Raw genomic sequence first — 20,000 nt, 5'->3', positions numbered from 1 at the left:
AAAATAATATTTATTCAGGGGGGAGGTGTAAGAGTCACCATCATAGACCACATGACGAGCCCACGCCCATCACTGAGAGGCTGGTGAAATTTCACAGTCTGGGAAGCATCACCCTGACTAGCATTGCTGAGACTCTGACCAATCACAGAGTTCGGATGAGACGGTCAGACACAGTTCTTTTTGAAAGGAACAGTGAGTGGGTCGAGGAATTCTGGCACCAGTACGTCCAGGTGTGGTGTCTCTCCAATACACCTCTACGTTACGTCTGTTATGATAGTGAGCTGTACACACATGTAAACACGGGTACAGTACACACATTAGGACACACTGAAAAGCACGTAAACGTACTGTGTTTGAATTTGAGTTTTTGTAACAATCCCACACTGATCTCCACAGTGACACCTACTGGCCACTTTTGCTAACATCACATCTTGATAATGTTAACTGAAGCCACTCAGACCAACACTGATAAAGTCTGAACTGATTATTTTGGTGGGTTATGCCAGGGTATTGATGCAGAGTATTGATCAATAAATATTTAGAGGAAAACAAATCACCACACAAAAAAAACAGAATGCCAGAAAGATATTGAGAATGTAATAGACAAAGTGTTTCAATAAATAAATATTTTTTCTGTTGTGATTATTAACATTTGTGAGGTTATTTTAAGTGATTAACAGTTTCATGTGTAAGACATTTAGGAAGACCTTGTCATGATGTGTCCAGCACCCAGCCAGAGGGACACGCCCACTGACGGTACGGAGGACGTCACAGTCCAGAAATCACAAAGGAAGTTACGTGTGTGGCTCCACCTACTCTCAGGACACTTCCTGTCAACACGCCCACCTGTTGACACACCCAGAATCTTTCTGCTACACCCAGCAAGCTTGCCAAACACCTGCTACTCTAACCTGCAGACTCCCGCCTCACTAACCTTTAGATTTACTCTCCATGTACATGTTACCTGAATTGCACGCATGTGGCACCCAGTCGTGTGTGTGTTACTGATGATGACAACTGCGCTGTAGATCATATACTGTAGTCAGCAGCACTACAGCCAGCGCAGCAGCTACAGGAGCGTGTGGCCTTTGACTGGTGTGTCCGTGCAGTGAGGAGATTCCTCTCCTACAAGCTGATGAGAGTGTAGCAGGTAAATCTGAACTACTCAGGCAACAGGTCGGCTATGGAGTCGGGAAGACCCGACTACACAAGACCCCTGCCACATCTCAAACCCCTTTTGGAACATTAACAAGCTTCCATTTATTAAAACAAGAACATACACACATGCACTTATTCTCAAGATCTAGCGTCTGATAGTGAACAACTAACCTGATACCCAGGTACAGATGTAACAGTGTCCAACTTAAATACCATCATAGCAAGCTACAGTTCAATAAAGGATTCAATAAATCAGTATTTACAAATCACTGTGACTTCTAACAAATGATTCTGAATTTAACTCTGAATGCCGGAGACACTTTAAATCAGTTAATACAGAAAACACTCGTCAACGTGAAGAGACGAACGTCAGTTGTCTTCACTTTCAATGTGAGGATTCTGTTCACCTTTGCGGAGAAAAGTGGAAATAAGTGGAAAAGGTGAGTTACTGCTCTGGGGTTTTGATCTCGTAAAACACCTGAATAAACAGAAAGCCTGAATCTCAGTTCTAACTGTGTGTTGTCTGGTGATGGGACATCTTAGCTAACCAGGTTTAGGTCTGGGGTGGGCTTGCCATCAAAGTCCAGTGAGGAAAAGATCCAAATTCTATATCAGACAAAAAAACAACCCTGAATTCTAAACAGGACATAATGCATAATTAGTGATACAGCTGAGCTCAATTAAATATCACTAGCACAAATTCACATCAGGTTAGTTGTAGCTGTCTGGTAGGCATCAATCCATGAGATCTCCTTTATCTCAAAGTTCTCACTCATCTCTCGGTGTCTAGATCATATGAAGCAACGTTTAGGACAAACGCCGTTCAGGACGCGCAAGAGTGAATCTGTGTGAGAGCGGAAACGCACGCGCAAGAGTGAAAGTGTGCACAAGTGACTGGAAATGCACGAGAGAGAGAGAGAGAGAGAGAGGGAGAGAGAGAGAGGGAGAGAGAGAGAGGGAGAGAGAGAGGGAGAGAGGGAGGGAGAGAGAGAGGGAGCGTGAGTGAAACAGACAGCGAGTGAAACAGAGAGAGAGAGTAAAAGTGAAAAGCTTGATGGAATTTGAGGGAGGAGCTCGCTCATCTCTGCTAGTCTGCTGGTAATATGTGAAGGTGGATGATAATCATCTACATTTACTTACTACATACAGTCACAGAGTTTTGATTAATTTGTACTTTTCTGGGCGTCTCTAATGATAATCTCCTGTCTTCAAGCTTTTATAGAAATGTCTCTTTTCAGTACCTGCATAGAAACCATCTGACCATCCCAGACCACAACTGAGCTTTTAAAGTTCATGTATGAAAGCCCAACACTGCTAACTAAACAGTAGTGTTATAGATGCATTACAATAGTGCTATAGATGCATTACAATAGTGTTATAGATGCATTACAATAGTGCTATAGATGCATTACAATAGTGGTATAGATGCATTACAATAGTGCTATAGATGCATTACAATAGAGGTATAGATGCATTACAATAGTGCTATAGGTGTATTACAATAGTGCTGTAGATGCATTACACTAGAGGTATAGATGCATTACAATAGTGCTGTAGATGTATTACAATAGTGTTATAGATGCATTACGATATTGGTATAGATGCATTACAATAGTGCTGTAGATGTATTACAATAGTGCTATAGATGTATTACAGTAGTGGTGTAGCTGCATTACAATAGTGGTGTAGATGCATTACAATAGTGGTATAGATGTATTACAATAGTGCTATAGATGCATTACAATAGTGCTGTAGATGCATTACAATAGTGGTATAGCTGCATTACAATAGTGCTGTAGATGCATTACAATAGTGGTGTAGATGCATTACAATAGTGGTGTAGATGCATTACAATAGTGGTATAGCTGTTACCCAAATATTGTTAAACAGCACTCAGGTAAGAAATAATAGTTTGTTGTAGCTACACAGTGCAGACTTGGGAATACATGTTCTGCAGAAAGAGTTATAAACTGTTTAAATTATGCTGTGATTTTTCAAAGTAGGTAGTGACTGACCACGAGAACAAAATGGTGCCCAAAACATTTTTACCCACAAACACTCAGATAAAAATCAAGCATGCCATCAGTTTTAAAAGATTCAAATGAATAACAGACATAAATGGAAACCAGTTAGACAGTTAGAACATTAATATGACAGATATTTAAATATTACATATTTAATATTAGATGGTTAAATATTTAATATTAGATATTTAATGTTAGTTAGATAATTAATATTAGATGGCTAGATATTTAAATGTTAGTTAGATATTTAATGTTAGTTGGATATTTAATATTAGATGTTTAGCTATTTAATGTTAGATATTTAATATTTGACTTAAGCATTTGTGGAGCATCAGACAGACGTGTGATCAGGTTTGTTTCAGACACTGTCAGTCAAATGTAAGAGCAGCAGGTACCGTACGACACCTGTCAAAACAGGTGAGACGCTTCACTTAGTCTGGGTCATGTGACACACCTGTTCTTAACCCAGAGTTTAGATGTGCTGTGCTCTGGAGACTGGACACAAAAGTTGAAACTGGTGTGTGTGTGTGTGTGTGTGTGTGTGTGTGTGTGTGTGTGTGTGTGTGTGTGTGTGTGTGCGCGTGTGTGTGTGTGACTGTAAAAGTTGAGTTTGTTTGTAAAGCATCATTGAGTTTCAGAAAGGTGCTTTATAACTGTAAATAATAATAATGATACAATTTGTTTCCGTCATGTGGTTTCTATAGAAACAGGATTGATTACTCTGGTGGTTTCTATAGAAACAGGATTGATTACTCTACAACCTTCCAGCTGCCACAGAACGCTCCTCTTCCCACTGTTCACGTGGTACGTCCCGCCGTGTGCAGTGGGAGTTCACACACACTCATTTGTAACCACGCCCATGTTTAACACACCTGCACCTGGTTTCATGTCATTGTGTTTGTAGGTATTTAAACCTCTGCTGGTGTTTGCATCCTTGCTGGTCTTTAATGGTGATCCTGTTCGTGATGCATGTTATGTTTGTGAGCTGCGTCTGCCTCTGCCCGTGTTCACCCTGCCTGATCCATGTGAGTGTTATTGTGTTAGTCATTCGTGTCTGGCTAATAAACGTGTCTACGTCGAGGGAGTGTGTGTGTCCTGCTCCTCACGCTGTGGCACTCGGGCCGTTACAGTGGCACGTGTTTCATTTGTTGGATAGTTTATGTGGCTACACAGTGTTTAACGCTGACTGAGTTTGGTTTTGTGGCTCTTGTTTACAGTCTTAAATGGAAAATGAAAGTAAAACCTCATTTAAAAACAAAAAAGTTTATAACTTGTGTTCATCCAGTCACTTCTGATGTTTTCCTGCTGGTTAATTAAAATGGTCTTTCTCCACAGCTGTTATATATGACACAGAAATCATTTCTTTTAACAACTGAATACATTATCATTCTCTATCTTACACACCCTGTAGAATCACTAAATATCATCTCTACAAATCCAGCCTGAATGGAGCACTGGCTGCTGAGTATTAAACACTTCTACTCTTCACCACATCAAGCTGGTCATCTTCTCCTTAAACCTGGGGGTGCTTCTCTTGGCCTGTGGAAAGACTCTGGCCTACATTCAACTGCTGCTTTATACTCAGAAGGAACATTGGCTTCCTTTCAGCAGCTAACAGCAGGAGAACTTGCCTCCAAGTCACATGTTCAGACATCTGCAGTCAGACGCTACATAAATTCACATCTGGGTAACATCTGCAGTTCCCAGCGGACTACATTCCACAGAATCCTGTCAGAGACTCTGTAGAAATACACCGACCTGACTGTGCCGCGGCAAAACCAGACCAAGCTACTGGTGGATTTCTTATCTGTCCAATGCTTTTCAAAGCTCCAAAACTCCTGCTATGAGACTATTCAGAATACATGAGAAAGGGAACTGAATATGCAAATATCTACTTATATACGAGATGGCAGTCTTGCTCACATTCACAGTCGCTCTGTCAATACAAAATACTGTCTAATCCAGTTTAAATACACTAATCCAGTTTAAAGACCTACACAGACTGCACTATTCCAGAGTGAAATTACATGGTCTATTTCCAGACGTCGTCTCTGTGAGAGAAGCGTCAGTGAAATGAAGACACACCATCACATTCCTACAGTCTGTCCCAAACTTCACCATTTCTGGATCCAAATCTTCTCCGACATTCTAGAGGCAAGTGTGGAGCCTGACACAGTCCTGATAATACTGAAATATCTGAAACTGTCCTAAGACTGAAGTCAGCTCAGCAACGTCTCATTTGCTGTGGTCTAATTATTGCTAATAGATTATTCTGTAACTATGGAAGATGGCAGAATTACCTTTACTTAGACTGTGGATTACAGAACAACAAGTTCTCTATATCTGGAGAGAATTACGTATATGCTGAAGGAAAAATAATCCATTTGGAAAAGTCTGGCACACACTAATCTCTGATCACAACCAAGACTGTGATGGTTTAGAAGACCATTCAGATGCTTCAACAGCAACTAGTTGGAGCTCACAGGGAAGGTCTGGGATGGGTTAGGATCGCTATTATACTTCATCAGTGACTAGGTGGAGCTCACAGGGAAGATCTGGGATGGGTTAGGACCACTCAACTTTAGGTTTAGTCTTTCTTCACTATATATAAACAAATGAGGTTCATCCACATATAAATGCAGATGTAAATGCACGCAGACACATTTCAAATGGATTTAAATCTGATTAATCAAACCACACCAGGATCCATTTTATCCAGATGTTACACAAGAGTAAAACAGTCTCACTAAACTCACACATGGGGCGTCATCGAGTCGGCATAATAAATGGAGGTCAAAGGTCATGTGACTGTAGACTGTCCAGTAAACTACACTGTTCATATTAGATTAGCTTGTGTATGGTTACCATGGACTTGGTCTTACACTTCAATCACACATTAAAAAAACAATGTATAATGTATTAATCAACAATACTGTGTAATAAACGCTGTCTTAACTATACTGTAGGACCCTCCATCTCTACATAACAGAGCTATAAGGAACACTCTCACACACACACACACACACACACACACACACACACACACACACACACACACACACACACACAGTTAAAGCACTAAGAGTCCGTAAGGAAAATACTCACTGTGCTTTTCTGCATGATTTGACCACTTTCTGGAGCTTCAGAAAACCTTCCTCTGATCGGTCATATTTGCTCAGGTCAAACTCCTTCATATCCTCTTCTGAAGTAAGTAGAGTGTGTTCCACATATGCCCACTGAGCATCAGTGAAGTTCATCCCATGGAGACGATCTTCACCTCCTCTCCTCATGCACAAGTTAGCTGTTCACACAAGACAGAAGGATCATTAAGTTCATTCACACAGTGGAAGTACAAATTCTCTCTAATTAATTATCCCCCCCCACACTGATGGGGTTACTTTTCTATACACACAGTGTCTCTAACTCTGGAGTTCTTATTTCTTGTGTATGTAAATCAGTCCCTCTGTTTCCCTCTAGTGATATTGTTTGATCAAACCCGTTGTGTTACAGGTAACATCAGATCCTGTTAAAATGGAAAAGCCCGACTACAGAAAACTAAATAAATGGAGTTTACCTGTCTCAATGTCTCTCTTCACTTTTTCCTGTTTAGCTGAAAGCAGAGAAATGTAACATCACCAAACAGATACTTATTGTTTTATGTGTGTCTAAATAAAATGTGAACATCAGTACACACAAGCTATTTGTGATCCCACCCAAAGGAACAGACTGAATCTGTTAGCACAGCTCACACTGACAGGAAGAGAACAGAACCACTTCTGATCTCATTAGTACAGAGACGAGTTTCAGACGTACTGACGATGGCTGATGTGTGTGATGTGTGATGATTTGTGAGTTTTCATATATGACTTATTTTATCTTCTTAGAGCACATCTGTAATTGACCTCAGCACACTGTAATAGTGTGAATGTCTAAATATGTGGCATTTGAATAATAATAAATGTTTCTTTGGCTGTGGTTTAGCATCACACAAACAGATGATCTCAGAATCAGTAATGTTACAGTGATTATCTAGTCATGGATGAGCTGCTAGTGTAGCTGGAACTGATGAAGTAAAATCAACAGTGTTACAGATTGTGCATCTTCAGAACGTTAGGTGACCTTTCAGCATAAGCACAAACACCTTCAGACACATTCCATCATTTAATGATCAACTGTTCGGTTCTGGAGAACTGGAACGTAATATGAGACACTCCTGACACAGACAGACTAGATATGAGGACTGTGGGACAGGAATATACTGAGTGACAGATACAGGTTTACCTCTCCATCTGTAATACACGACAACACCCACGAGTGCTGAGAGCAGGAGCACTACAACTGGAACAACGATGGTTGCCACATTTATGAGCAAGTGATCTGGAACACAATGAAAAAGATTCAGATTAAATATCCATCTGTGCAGTCACATATTGCTTCAAGAAAGAAGAGAATAAAAGGCTAAACAATAGCACATTATAAGCAATTATAAAAACACTCATAAATGTACTTATACTGTGGTAATTAAGTAATTTGTGAGTATTCTGAATGTTTACCAGTAGTGTAAATCACCATTTATGTTTTCCAGTAGTGTAAATCACCAGTGATGTACTTCAGTAGTGTAAATCACCAGTGATGTTTTCCAGTACTATAAATTACCAGTGATGTCGATCTTTTCCTCCATCACGTTCTGCCCCCCTTTCACTCTGCAGATGTAGGTGTTGGTGTCACTCTTGTGTGCAGTGAGGCGGCGTCTCACATAAAACCCTTTACCATCTTCACATGACTCTTTTACTCCAGCAGGCACTTCTACTCCTTTACTGTCCAGCCACTGGAGTTCAGGTACAGGCCACCAGCCCTTAGAGTCACACTGTAGAAGAACCCCACCTGAGGCATCAGTGCCCAGTACAGTGATCTCTGGGGTTCTTCCAACAGCTGTGGATTAAAAAGACCAAAGACTGAAATAGCACCATCCTGTTTCCTGCTTACATAAACACTTATTAAAACAGTATCTATTATTTAAAAGTATGTTTGAAATGCAGTGAAATTCACCTTCAATTTTCAGTAGAACACTGATTTGATCATTCCATTGGGCAGAATCAACACGACATGTGTACTGTCCTCCATCAGACACTTTAACGTTGTTCAGTAGCAGTGAGGTGTCGCCATACTGTAGCTTCTCTTTGAACAGAGCTGTTCTCCCTCTGTAGGAACGATCCTGATCATTGTTCTTGTCTTCTTTATTCATATAGTGGTGCACCAGGATGTCTCCTAGATCCTGTCTGCTCCACTTCACTTCCATGTCCACAGCACTCATGGTGGGTTTGATGGAACACGGCAGAACGATGTCAGAACCAGGAGCAGCAACAACAGGCACAGCTGGACCCTCCAGTTTAAACCTCTGAGCTCCTACAATGAGAAACATCACCATGCTGGATGTTCACATGCACTCCACACATTACACACACACCATTATGGCTGAGGTATAAAGAGGTGATTACACACCATGTGCAGTAAAGGACATTTGGGGGAATATTCATGATCCACATGTGATGGAATAAAGACAAAGATTAATGTTACAGGCATGAACATGGAGACACTTCTGTATCTGTTTTTATTCATCACTACCACACACACACACGACAACGTATTTGGACCATCCCTGTGATAATAACATCTGCAGGTACTGGATTGGTACCAGATTCTCTGGCTGCACAAGGCCAGCTGCTAAATCAGCATCACCAGCGTCTGGAGTCACTAGGCAACGTGGCAGAGGAACTCGCTCAGCAATCTCAGCATCTTACTGCGCTGGTTCTTTCGGTAACTGCGCTTACGCATCGCCTGGCAACATTAACATCCAGTGAGGTGAGAACACCAGGTGTGGTCACACTCCAGACTCCTGCTACTAGTGGGTCTCCCTTTCCTCTACCGGAAAAGTACAATGGAAACCCAGCAGGCTGTTAGGGGTTTTTGCTGCAGTGCTCTGTGTTCTTTGCCCATCGACCGCCCTGTACAGACTCTGTGTGCATTTCATTGATCATATTATTGTTATTATTGTTATTATTATTATTAGTGTTGCTATTATTGTTATTATTATTAGTTGTTGTTGTTGTTGTTGTTGTGCGGTAGAGTGCTGGAGTGGGTAAACACAGTCGGCACCGAGCGTGGAGAGAGAACCAGAGACCTTGTAGCCTTTTCACCTCCTGATTTCATTCTGTTTTTGATCCTCCCCTACAAGGCGAGGAGAGCAGAGATGTTTCATTTAAAGCAGGGCTCCCGCCCCACTGCTTCCACTGTTCAAATACTGCTGGTCATTTCTCACAGGATCAGTCCAGAGTGATCCACCTTAGACTTCCACAGAGGCCTTGAAACCACCTGCATCAGAGCCTCTGATCTGCACTTACACACCCAAAGTCCTCTGACTTTAAGAAACTCCAGAAACATTATTCATCTTTATGCTTTCAAACACAGTCTTGCACCACTCTGCACCTGTTACAGAGAGCACCAAAGCCCATTATAATTAGATTTCAGATCACTTCATGAAAACACAGAATAACGTTTGGCCTTTGCTTCACCCCAACATTTCTCTAGCTCAGGTTTACAGTAAGAGGGGAGCAGCTGTGCTGCTTCATCCCTGTGACTGCACCACAGATCTAGTGGAAGGGCTCACCCTGCTGTCCGTATCCTCTACCACAGACAATAAGGCCATGGAGGACTACATCACCGAGGCGTCTGCAGGATGGTACATCCGTCATTCCACAGCAGCGGAGGGATTATTTTTATTTATATATATCGATCCAGTCCCCATACCAGAAAGACCATGGTCGCCCTTAGCGACAGATTTCAGAACCGACCTACTACTGTCAGAAGGAGAGACGACTGTTCTCACTATGGTGCTCCATCTCTCCAAGGTCATGCGGTTTGTGGGTTTGCTGTCACGCCCTTCAGTCAGCTTTTACTGCTTCATACTGCTGAGCTGTAGCTCTGGTGGAGATACTCACACTGTACGTTTATTCTCCTTCCTTATAGTTCCACTCCCATTCATTGGGAGCATGAATGCAGGACTCAGTAAAGAGCAGGAGCCTGGAGACTCATCCTGACTCATGTGTTTGTTTGAGTTTGGCTTACTGTTGAAGTGTGCGCACTTATATACACACACACACACACACACACACACACACACACACACACGTCTGGGTGTAGATCAGTTTAACTCTGTACTGTTATAAACACTGTGTAAGTGTGTGTGTAGATCAGTTTAACTCTGCACTGAGATTTAAGTTTAGATGAAAATAAAAAAAAAGATTCACAATAATTCATTATAATAACAGTCAAGAACAAATGATATAATCTTCAATAAATAAATAATTAATAAATAATTGATCTCTATATATAATAATTCTTTAGACAATCTATTATTAGGTGAGTTTAGGTGCAGCCTCTGAAATGTATTAACTAATATTTTGTAACAGACATTTTTCTCTTCAGTTCACACACACGGTAGCTAAGAGGAAGTAATAACTGAACAGGACACATTTCCTCCCCAGTGTGACGTGTGCTGTGTAAAATGTCTCTAATATGTGCAGTGCTGTGACTCTTGATGTTGAGGAGTCTGACCAGCATGTCATGTGATGGAGGTTACTGTACCTGAGAGAGACCAGTGGAGGAACAGAATCACCCAAACACACTTCATCTCTGAAAGAGAACAAGGTGGCATATTAGTGTATATACATTAAACTCTCTCACAACTGAACACAACATGCTTACATTTAAACTGTTTTGAAACACTAAAAGCACAAAGTTTAGTCCAGATCATAAAGTCACCAGCAGGTGTCACTGTTTGTCTGCTCCCTGAACGGCTCCTACAGCACATGATTTAAAGGGTCCACAGACATCTGAGGAGTTTTAGCTCTTTACAAATTACAGATGGAACTGTAAATACAGCTGTGGGCATGCATGATGGATTCCACACCCTGAGTCTACCGTCATATAATTAACACCACACCCTGAGCCTACCGTCGTATAATTAACACCACACCCTGAGTCTACCATCATATAATTAACACCACCCTGAGTCTACCGTCGTATAATTAACACCACACCCTGAGTCTACCATCATATAATTAACACCGCACCCCGAGTCTACCGTCGTATAATTAACACCGCACCCCGAGTCTACCGTCGTATAATTAACACCGCACCCCGAGTCTACCGTCGTATAATTAACACCGCACCCCGAGTCTACCGTCGTATAATTAACACCACACCCTGAGTCTACCGTCATATAATTAACACCACACTCTGAGTCTACAGGGTAGGTTTACCACAGCCAGATTCTCCCACTGCAGGGAGACGCTCCAGCCAAGCAGATCTCCTTCTCCTGAGCACTACTGTGCAACGCCTCTTCTTCCTACTAAATCACTCTCTGTCCTCTTACGTACACTCTCCTCACTGCCTTCTTTGTAAAGTTTTACCATCTCAGTCTGCATGCCATCGTACCATCTCCATTTCTTCCCAGATTACGCTTCACTCCCTGACGTTCGGTACCTTCTGGACTCAGGCTACCGATTCTGACCCTGGATTTGTGATCTCCTGGTCACCAACGCCAACCCTGCGTTATTCTCTAAGAACTAGGGAGAGTCAGGGTCCGTCTCTACAGTCAGAAGGAGCGTTCTGTACTCTGTTTAAAGCTGCATTGGACTACCCAGCCCCAGGAAGGGAGACACAGTAACAGTACGTGAGAGAGTTCTGCACTATCGCTGCAGGCAGTGGGTGGAGTCCGACAGCTCTGAGAAGAGTGTTTCACAGGGGGCTCATGAGGGAACTACAGGTCTACTACACAAACCTTTCTGATCTCACAACTAGCTACTGAGGAAATAAAAGAGTGTTAACAGGGAACAGAGGCCTAACAGTGCATTAGACAGATTAATAAAGTAAAACAGAAGGGAGTGTAGAGAGTCTGTGTCCTTTCAGAATGATTTGCATACAGGGTAGAGGCCTCTGCAGGCTTCAGCAAAGGATCCTGGGTAGGCTTTGGTGGGCCTCAGGGTAAGATATGACCTCTCCACCAGGCTCAGGACCGTATAGTAAAACAATCTTCTTCAGGACAAGGTCAAGAGAATCTTCTCTTGGAATGCGGTGGTAACGGGTTCCTACTGGTGTGGGTGTTGAATATCAGCTTGCATATGTTGACTAATGTATGGTTTGGATGTAATGGTAGCGAATGCAAACACTAGTGTGTAAAAATGTAAATACATAATGACTTCTGACCAGTGTATAAAAATGTGAGTTCTTTGTTTGATTGTTAGACATTCTCTGGAGGTGCCTCAATAACGCTTGTTAACGTTAACCTGCAATAAAGGATGGACTAGCTATTCTCTTCTACTGATTCTGAAGTCTGCATCTTCATTTTATATTTGAATGTTTGACTAAGACTAGCTGACTGGGGATTTAGGAACTACACTATTACCATCGATAACCTACAATGCACCCACTGCTCAAGACAAGACAGTCCAGCAGTCTATGAGAGTGGTTCACTTTCACTCCTCTCCCAACGTCTGGATCATGGATGAAGTGACGTCCATGCAAGTGGAGAGATCAAAGCATGAGAGGAACAGACGCATCTCCCTGGTCTGTGCCTCCATCGTGGTGTAGAAGGTCATTTTCATGCGCAGTGGCCCATACGACCCGAGAGGAGAGAAGAGGCCGCCCGACCCACAGCACCAGTGAAGCGTTCTTCCTTATTTTTACTGAAACACAACCAACTAACCCTGCGTCCCCATCCCTGCACCTGCCACACTTGTTAGTTTTATGTCTCAGTAAAGTGAATGAGGGAGATGCTCGACTTCTTATGATCTAATTCATACTGAGTCACCAAAGTTCAAATAGCCACAGTCATCTGAGACTGAACACCAATACAAAATAAGAAATATAATCAGACGACTGAGATACCAAACCAAAGAACAGACATGTCAAGAAAATAAATGAGAGACCAAAACAACCCAGATATCATGTACAGGGTGAGCAGAACTGGGGAGAACAACAGCCAATGAACATCACCAGATAAACAGGGAAGAGGGAACTAGATATGACCAACTACACTTAAAAGCCAATAGAAGAACTGGGCTGAGCACAGCACAACTGGGAAGGGACTAAGGCATCCACAGACAGCCCATCAGCAAGTACTAAGTGGAATACAGCAGACTTGGACTGACTACGGTTACGATAAAAGGGGGAACTTGAAAAAATGAGCAACGACTGGGCAACCTAAGGACAGAGAACTAAATATATAAGACAGAGATCTGACTAAATGAATCAGGCTAAATGGAGAACTATAAAGAGATGGCTGCTAGAGTACTGTACTACATCAGCACTGTAATCTGAACTGTTCTGGCTGCTACTGGTGACTGCTATGTTCAGTATAGCATGTCACTGACTGCTATGCACAACCCACTTTACATATTCCCAGTACTGTACTGGTCAAAATAAATGCACTGTCTGTTCATTGTGTATTGGTCCTGTCCTGTATTTATTTATTGTATGACATTATTGCACAGTATTGTTTGTGTAGTGTGTTGTCTGTTGTACTTGTTCTGTGTTGCACCATGGTCCTGGAGGAACATTGTTTCGTTGTTGCTGTGTACTTGTATACAGCTGAAATGACAATAAAGCCTCTTTGAGCCTTTGACATAGAAAATGTACAAAGTACAAGAAATGTTTAAACGAGAGGAATGGACAGACTGAGGGAGATTGGTAGTGAAGAGCAATGACCAGGTTTAAATACACACCTAGTGAGGGACGGTGAGGAACAGGTGATGGTGATGAGGGGCGGAGATGCAAAACAAGGGAAAAGACCAGAGAACAACACACAAGGATCGGTTACCAAGGGAACCGCGACGCTAGCAGAGGGGGATCGTGACAGGATGCTCTTAAAGGTGCATTAATTGCCCCCCTTCAATAACTCAAATAAACTGTGAAATATAGAGAACGTGATAATAAGACCTGTTATATTAGCAGTGGCATCAGCACATGTGTATCAGCTGCATGTTTGAAAAACTGCCCCCTTGACTGGAGGCTTGTCTGTGTTTACACTGACCTCCTGTCAATCTCTTTGAGACACTCCTACACCCCCATTACTCCGCCCACATCTCCAGCTGATTGGCTAAGAAAACATAATGGAATCCAGCAAGCACCCTGCATCACCAGGTTCTAGTCAGCAAAAGACCCACGCTGTGCTTCCAAAAAAACGTCATGATAAGAAAAGAGTTAACACTGGAAATGCCTTTCCAAAATGGGAAGAATTATTACTTGGATGCAGAGCATGAGAGTGAGAGAGAGAGAGAGAGAGAGAGAGAGAGAGAGAGAGAGACGGCGAAAGAGACAGAGAGAGAGAGACACACACAGAGAGAGAGCGAGCCTTCGCTTTAACGTCTAACTGGACTTTAGCTGGGCTGCCTGATTTCTACACAAAACTTCAGTCATGTCACAACTTTATATAATATGCAATTTATCCGCAACCGGGGAGAGGGTGTACTTAATAAACCAGAAATAATAATAACCTTCATAAATAGTGAAATAATTAGGACTGTTTAGATGATGGTACTACATCTTAACTTTATGAACTAAGTTGTGTCCCGCTGTGTAGATGGTGTTTAGATGGTAGATGTAGTACTAAGGTGTGTCCCTCTTTTTAGATGATGTTTAAATAGTAGCTGTAGTACTAAGGTGTGTCCCACTGTTTAGATGATGTTTAAATGGTAGCTGTAGTACTAAGGTGTGTCCCACTGTTTAGATGATGTTTAGATGGAGGTTCATAAAGTTAAGCTGTAGTATTAAGGTGTGTCCCTTTGTTTAGATGGTGTGTAGATGGTGTTTAGATGGAGGTTCATAAAGTTAAGATGTAGTATTAAGGTGTGTCCCTTTGTTTAGATGGTGTGTAGATGGTGTTTAGATGGAGGTTCATAAAGTTAAGATGTAGTATTAAGGTGTGTCCCTCTGTCTAGATGATGTTTAGATGGAGGTTCATAAAGTTCAGATGTAGTATTAAGGTGTGTCCCCCTGTTTAGATGATGTTTAGATGGTGTTTAGATGGAGGTTCATAAAGTTCAGATGTAGTATTAAGGTGTGTCCCTCTGTTTAGATGATGTTTAGATGGTGTGTAGATGGAGGTTCATAAAGTTAAGATGTAGTATTAAGGTGTGTCCCTCTGTTTAGATGATGTTTAGATGGTGTGTAGATGGTGTTTAGATGGAGGTTCATAAAGTTCAGATGTAGTATTAAGGTGTGTCCCTCTGTTTAGATGATGTTTAGATGGTGTTTAGATGGAGGTTCATAAAGTTCAGATGTAGTATTAAGGTGTGTCCCTCTGTTTAGATGATGTTTAGATGGTGTGTAGATGGAGGTTCATAAAGTTAAGATGTAGTATTAAGGTGTGTCCCTCTGTTTAGATGATGTTTAGATGGTGTGTAGATGGTGTTTAGATGGAGGTTCATAAAGTTCAGATGTAGTATTAAGGTGTGTCCCTCTGTTTACATGATGTGTAGATGGTGTTTAGATGGAGGTTCATAAAGTTCAGATGTAGTATTAAGGTGTGTCCCTCTGTTTAGATGGTGTTTAGATGGTGTTTAGATGGAGGTTCATAAAGTTCAGATGTAGTATTAAGGTGTGTCCCGCTTCCACTGTGCTCGACGCACAGCTGCGTGTTCAGTGTGGCCGCACCCATCTGAGAAACTTCAGAGTGGGGCCCTGCTAGGGGTCTGATTTTATGTCTTAGTTTGTAGATTTATAGTCTTACTGGTAGAAATGAGAATGTCATACAAAACAACAGCGATGCTTAAGTCTTTACTTATCTGAGCACAACAGTTCATCCGTGCTGCGGTTAAACTGGCCGCCGTTCGTCAAACACGGTTAACGGAACCGTAACCTAAACCGCTGTATCAATACAGACCGAAGAACCAACGCAGAAGCACCTACATTAGACATTAACGTGTAATTAATGCGTGTTATTCATTCAGGTTTATGATTTCCTTCGTTGTTGAAAATGAAACTAAACTGGAGTCCAATAAAAGGAAACAAAATGAAAGCGAACTCACCCGATCTGTCAAACCAACTCTGCGCCGGCAGATCTGCTACAAATAAACCTTCAGGAGTTCAGTCAGAAGAATAAAACCTTCCTGTCACTAGAAAAATGTCCTTTAAAACACGGAACTGTTTAACAAACTCGCACCGTTACACCGAAGCAAACGTGTGCACAAAATGGCGGCGCTGGACGTTACTTTCCACGGGCCGCACCCGATTATTCTTATTGGCGGATGAACACCCGCTGTTGATTCCTATTGGCTGATGGACGCCCCCCTAATGGTTTTCATTGGCTGGTTCTCACGTCATTCTTCCTGCATGGCTCCGGTCCCGCTTACTGACCGTCTGGGTCTGAATGTCCAGCGCTGCATTACACTGAACCCAGTGAGTCACACATTTAGTCAGATAAATAACATTTAGTCGTCGGAGGACCAGCGGTTAGCATGTTGTGTGAGGTTTAAAATAAAGACCATTTTAAACACGAAGACATCGGGTTTTTAAACACGTGATTCAGTTACTTTACATGAACGTAACGAAACAAAACGTCCCGTAACAATAAATAGATTATAGAGGAATAAAACCCTCCCAGATTATACAGGAATAAAACCCTCCCAGATTATAGAGGAATAAAACCCTCCCAGATTATACAGGAATAAAACCCTCCCAGATTATACAGGAATAAAACCCTCCCAGATTATAGAGGAATAAAACCCTCCCAGATTATAGAGGAATAAAACCCTCCCAGATTATACAGGAATAAAACCCTCCCAGATTATAGAGGAATAAAACCCTCCCAGATTATAGAGGAATAAAACCCTCCCAGATTATAGAGGAATAAAACCCTCCCAGATTATAGAGGAATAAAACCCTCCCAGATTATACAGGAATAAAACCCTCCCAGATTATAGAGGAATAAAACCCTCCCAGATTATAGAGGAATAAAACCCTCCCAGATTATACAGGAATAAAACCCTCCCAGATTATAGAGGAATAAAACCCTCCCAGATTATACAGGAATAAAACCCTCCCAGATTATAGAGGAATAAAACCCTCCCAGAACTCCTCTTGTTCCTTTTCCTCTGTAATCTGGTACAAAGTGAGGGGAGTGTTTCAGTGTGAGAACGTGGAAATGTTGAACAAACTCTTGCTGAAGGAATCTGACAATTTACTCCAGTCTACACCACCTTCTAAGAAGTTTTACATCAGGATTTTAGTGAAGATTAAGCCACAGTGTTCATATACAGTAAAGAATCATTTTGTTTATTTAAAAAACAGTACCATTAAAACTGTGAACATTATCTCGTATAGTAAATTATCAAAGCAGTGTTAATCCAAAATCTATGAAGAAATGTATTTGTTCCACACAGAATTATAATGTAAATAATTTACAGTTCAAATGTAATGTTAACATAAGATCAAACGTAATGTTAACATAACAGATCAAACGTAATGTTAACATAACAGATCAAATGTAATGTCAACATAACAGATCAAATGTAATGTTAACATAACAGATCAAATGTAATGTCAACATAACAGATCAAATGTAATGTTAAATATGTCACGATACGGCCCCTCCCCCTTCAAACGTCTCCGTGTGTGTGTGTGTGTGTGTGTGTGTGTGTGTGTGTGTCTGCATTGCCACGCCCTTTCGTGTCGCTCACCTGATCCTTGTGTGTAATTGTCATGCGTGTATATATGTCGTGTTTTATCGTTGAGGTTGTCAGTGTTTCACCCAATTTGTGTGTGTGTGTGTGTGTGTGTGTGTGTGTGTGTGTGTTTTGAGTCATTACTGTTATATGTACAATAAAACGTGTGTTCATGTGGAATGTACCTCGTCCCCGCATCCTGCTTAGCCATCCAACGTTACAAACACATGTATGAGGGATGTACCAGCAGCACACTGTACTGAAACTACACACAATAAAAAGGCCAAAATTAACCATGTCATTATTACCCTCATTGTTCATAACAGCTTTAGTTGTTAGGGATTCATTAGGGATTGTTAGGGACTAAGTGTCAGTGATGTAAGAGATATACAGATTACAAGTAATGTAAACCTTCTACTTCTGAACATTTGCCAATAAATGTCTTTTTAGTAACAGGGAGGAACCATCCGAGTTTTTCTGAACATTCAATCATCCCAGAATGTCTTGCAACCCTTAAAAGAAAGGAAAACAAATCTGACATTAAAAGGGTACAAAATCACTGTAATAAGAAATAAATATCGTAGGAAATCTTTACTTTTCTAAGTAAAAGTTGTCTAACAAAACGCTACACCACCATCTCCTCATTGTGGGCGTGTCCTCTTATTAGTAAAAGAAAAACTCAAATCTAAACAGTGCATAAGTGACGCTCTGGTGAGTTCAGTAAGTAACTTTCCTTACCTCTGTAACATCCGCCCAGTAGAGAAGTACAGCGTAAAGTGCAGGAGTGTAGCGATCAGTGTATTTAACATGAGCTCATTTGCTTTCATTTTAAAGGGACACAGAAGAAAAATGAGAGTGTATATACGATCGACTTAACTGCACTCGACTAACGTCTTCAGGTGACTGTAAATGAAACAGTCACTGATGCAAAATCTCCTGACATTGAGCACAACGGGCCATTCAAAGAGCGGTCTGGGTTAACACTGGTTTAGGGGTTTCTGCCCTGCAAGAACTGATGCACGCTGCTGCAGACACAGAAGCAGCAATCGTTCAGAATGACTGTAAATACATGTAACATGCACTTAGTAAACAAGTACGGTCCACATATACAAGAAATTAAAGGAACTAATTGGGGTTGGAGTTTTGCTTCGTATAACCAAAAGAGAACTTCATAATCAGAAACTTGGCCATAACTGCAACGCCAGTTGAAGTTGTAGTTTTTAAAGACGTTTCTATATTCTTAAGCACCGCGGCAGCGCCGCCTGGCGTTCCTACCATGTACTGCATCTACCGCTGCGTGTCTCTCCTGCGCAGAACAAACGTCGCTGGAAACGTTTTACTTTCGCTTCGACTCGTGTGACATTCCGGGTTTGGCAGATACAAGAGGCGCTCACAGAGTCCATAATAAACGGGGGTGAGCGGAGCTGAACGGCTAAAAGCTAAAAGTTCAAATATTTTCTCACACTTGTCCAGGATGTTTTTGGCCGCGTTTCTGCTACTGAGTGCTGATGGGTTGGTGAGCTGCGCAGGAGCAGCACAAATGCGTCCTACTGTCAAAAACACGTTTGCTGCAGAAACAGGAAACATACGGGTAAGCCTTCTTGGCTATATTTAGTGTAATACATATTTCTACTTTCCAACAGTAAAGGAAGATCCAGGAACCATTTAGAATCTATTTTGATTGATCGTTTTTATCGTTTAGCTCCATTCACCTCCATTCATTGCGGGCTGTGTCGACAGCGCCCTCTGGCGGACACTTTTACAGGAAGAATACGTTGTATTCTTAACATTCATTATATACATTACAATGTATTCTTACAATAATTATACACATTACAATGTATTCTTACACTCATTATATACATTACATTGTATTCTTACACTCATTATATACATTACAATGTATTCTTACATTCATTATATACGTTCTACATTGTATATAATTGTACATATGTTGTATACTGTATATCTAATTGTATATGTCATGTTCTACATTGTATATATAATTGTACATATGTTGTATATTGTATATCTAATTGTATATGTCATGTTGTATATTGTATATCTAATTGTATGTCATGTTGTATACTGTATA

General features: G+C 41.3%; 1 protein-coding gene across 10 annotated transcripts in view; it reads right to left on the bottom strand.

The window, feature by feature from the left end:
• LOC113569398 (uncharacterized) overlaps positions 1 to 16,434 on the bottom strand; it is a 35,791-nt gene extending 19,357 nt beyond the window's left edge. Inside the window, exons 1-8 of one of the 10 annotated variants that reach the window (XM_081704920.1) lie at positions 16,271 to 16,434; positions 13,767 to 13,832; positions 10,827 to 10,874; positions 8,232 to 8,588; positions 7,839 to 8,114; positions 7,464 to 7,559; positions 6,757 to 6,792; positions 6,288 to 6,483 (exon numbers count right to left, since the gene is read on the bottom strand). In XM_081704920.1, coding sequence (XP_081561046.1) covers positions 6,288 to 6,483; positions 6,757 to 6,792; positions 7,464 to 7,559; positions 7,839 to 8,114; positions 8,232 to 8,588; positions 10,827 to 10,874; positions 13,767 to 13,785 — 1,028 coding nt within the window. In that variant the 5' untranslated portion in view covers positions 13,786 to 13,832; positions 16,271 to 16,434. Of the gene's footprint in view, positions 1 to 6,287; positions 6,484 to 6,756; positions 6,793 to 7,463; positions 7,560 to 7,838; positions 8,115 to 8,231; positions 8,589 to 10,826; positions 10,875 to 13,766; positions 13,833 to 13,966; positions 14,995 to 16,270 lie in introns of those variants that run through there. The other 9 variants (XM_081704925.1, XM_081704924.1, XM_081704923.1 and 6 more) reach the window with 9 other exon arrangements.
• Between the last annotated feature and the right edge of the window lie 3,566 nt (positions 16,435 to 20,000).

Source organism: Electrophorus electricus, chromosome 21, assembly GCF_041902795.1.
Source record: "Electrophorus electricus isolate QZ-2024a chromosome 21, ASM4190279v1, whole genome shotgun sequence".
Lineage (NCBI taxonomy): Eukaryota > Metazoa > Chordata > Actinopteri > Gymnotiformes > Gymnotidae > Electrophorus > Electrophorus electricus.
The sequence above is the reverse complement of the archived record's forward strand: the minus strand, read 5'-3'. Positions and strand labels throughout refer to the sequence as shown.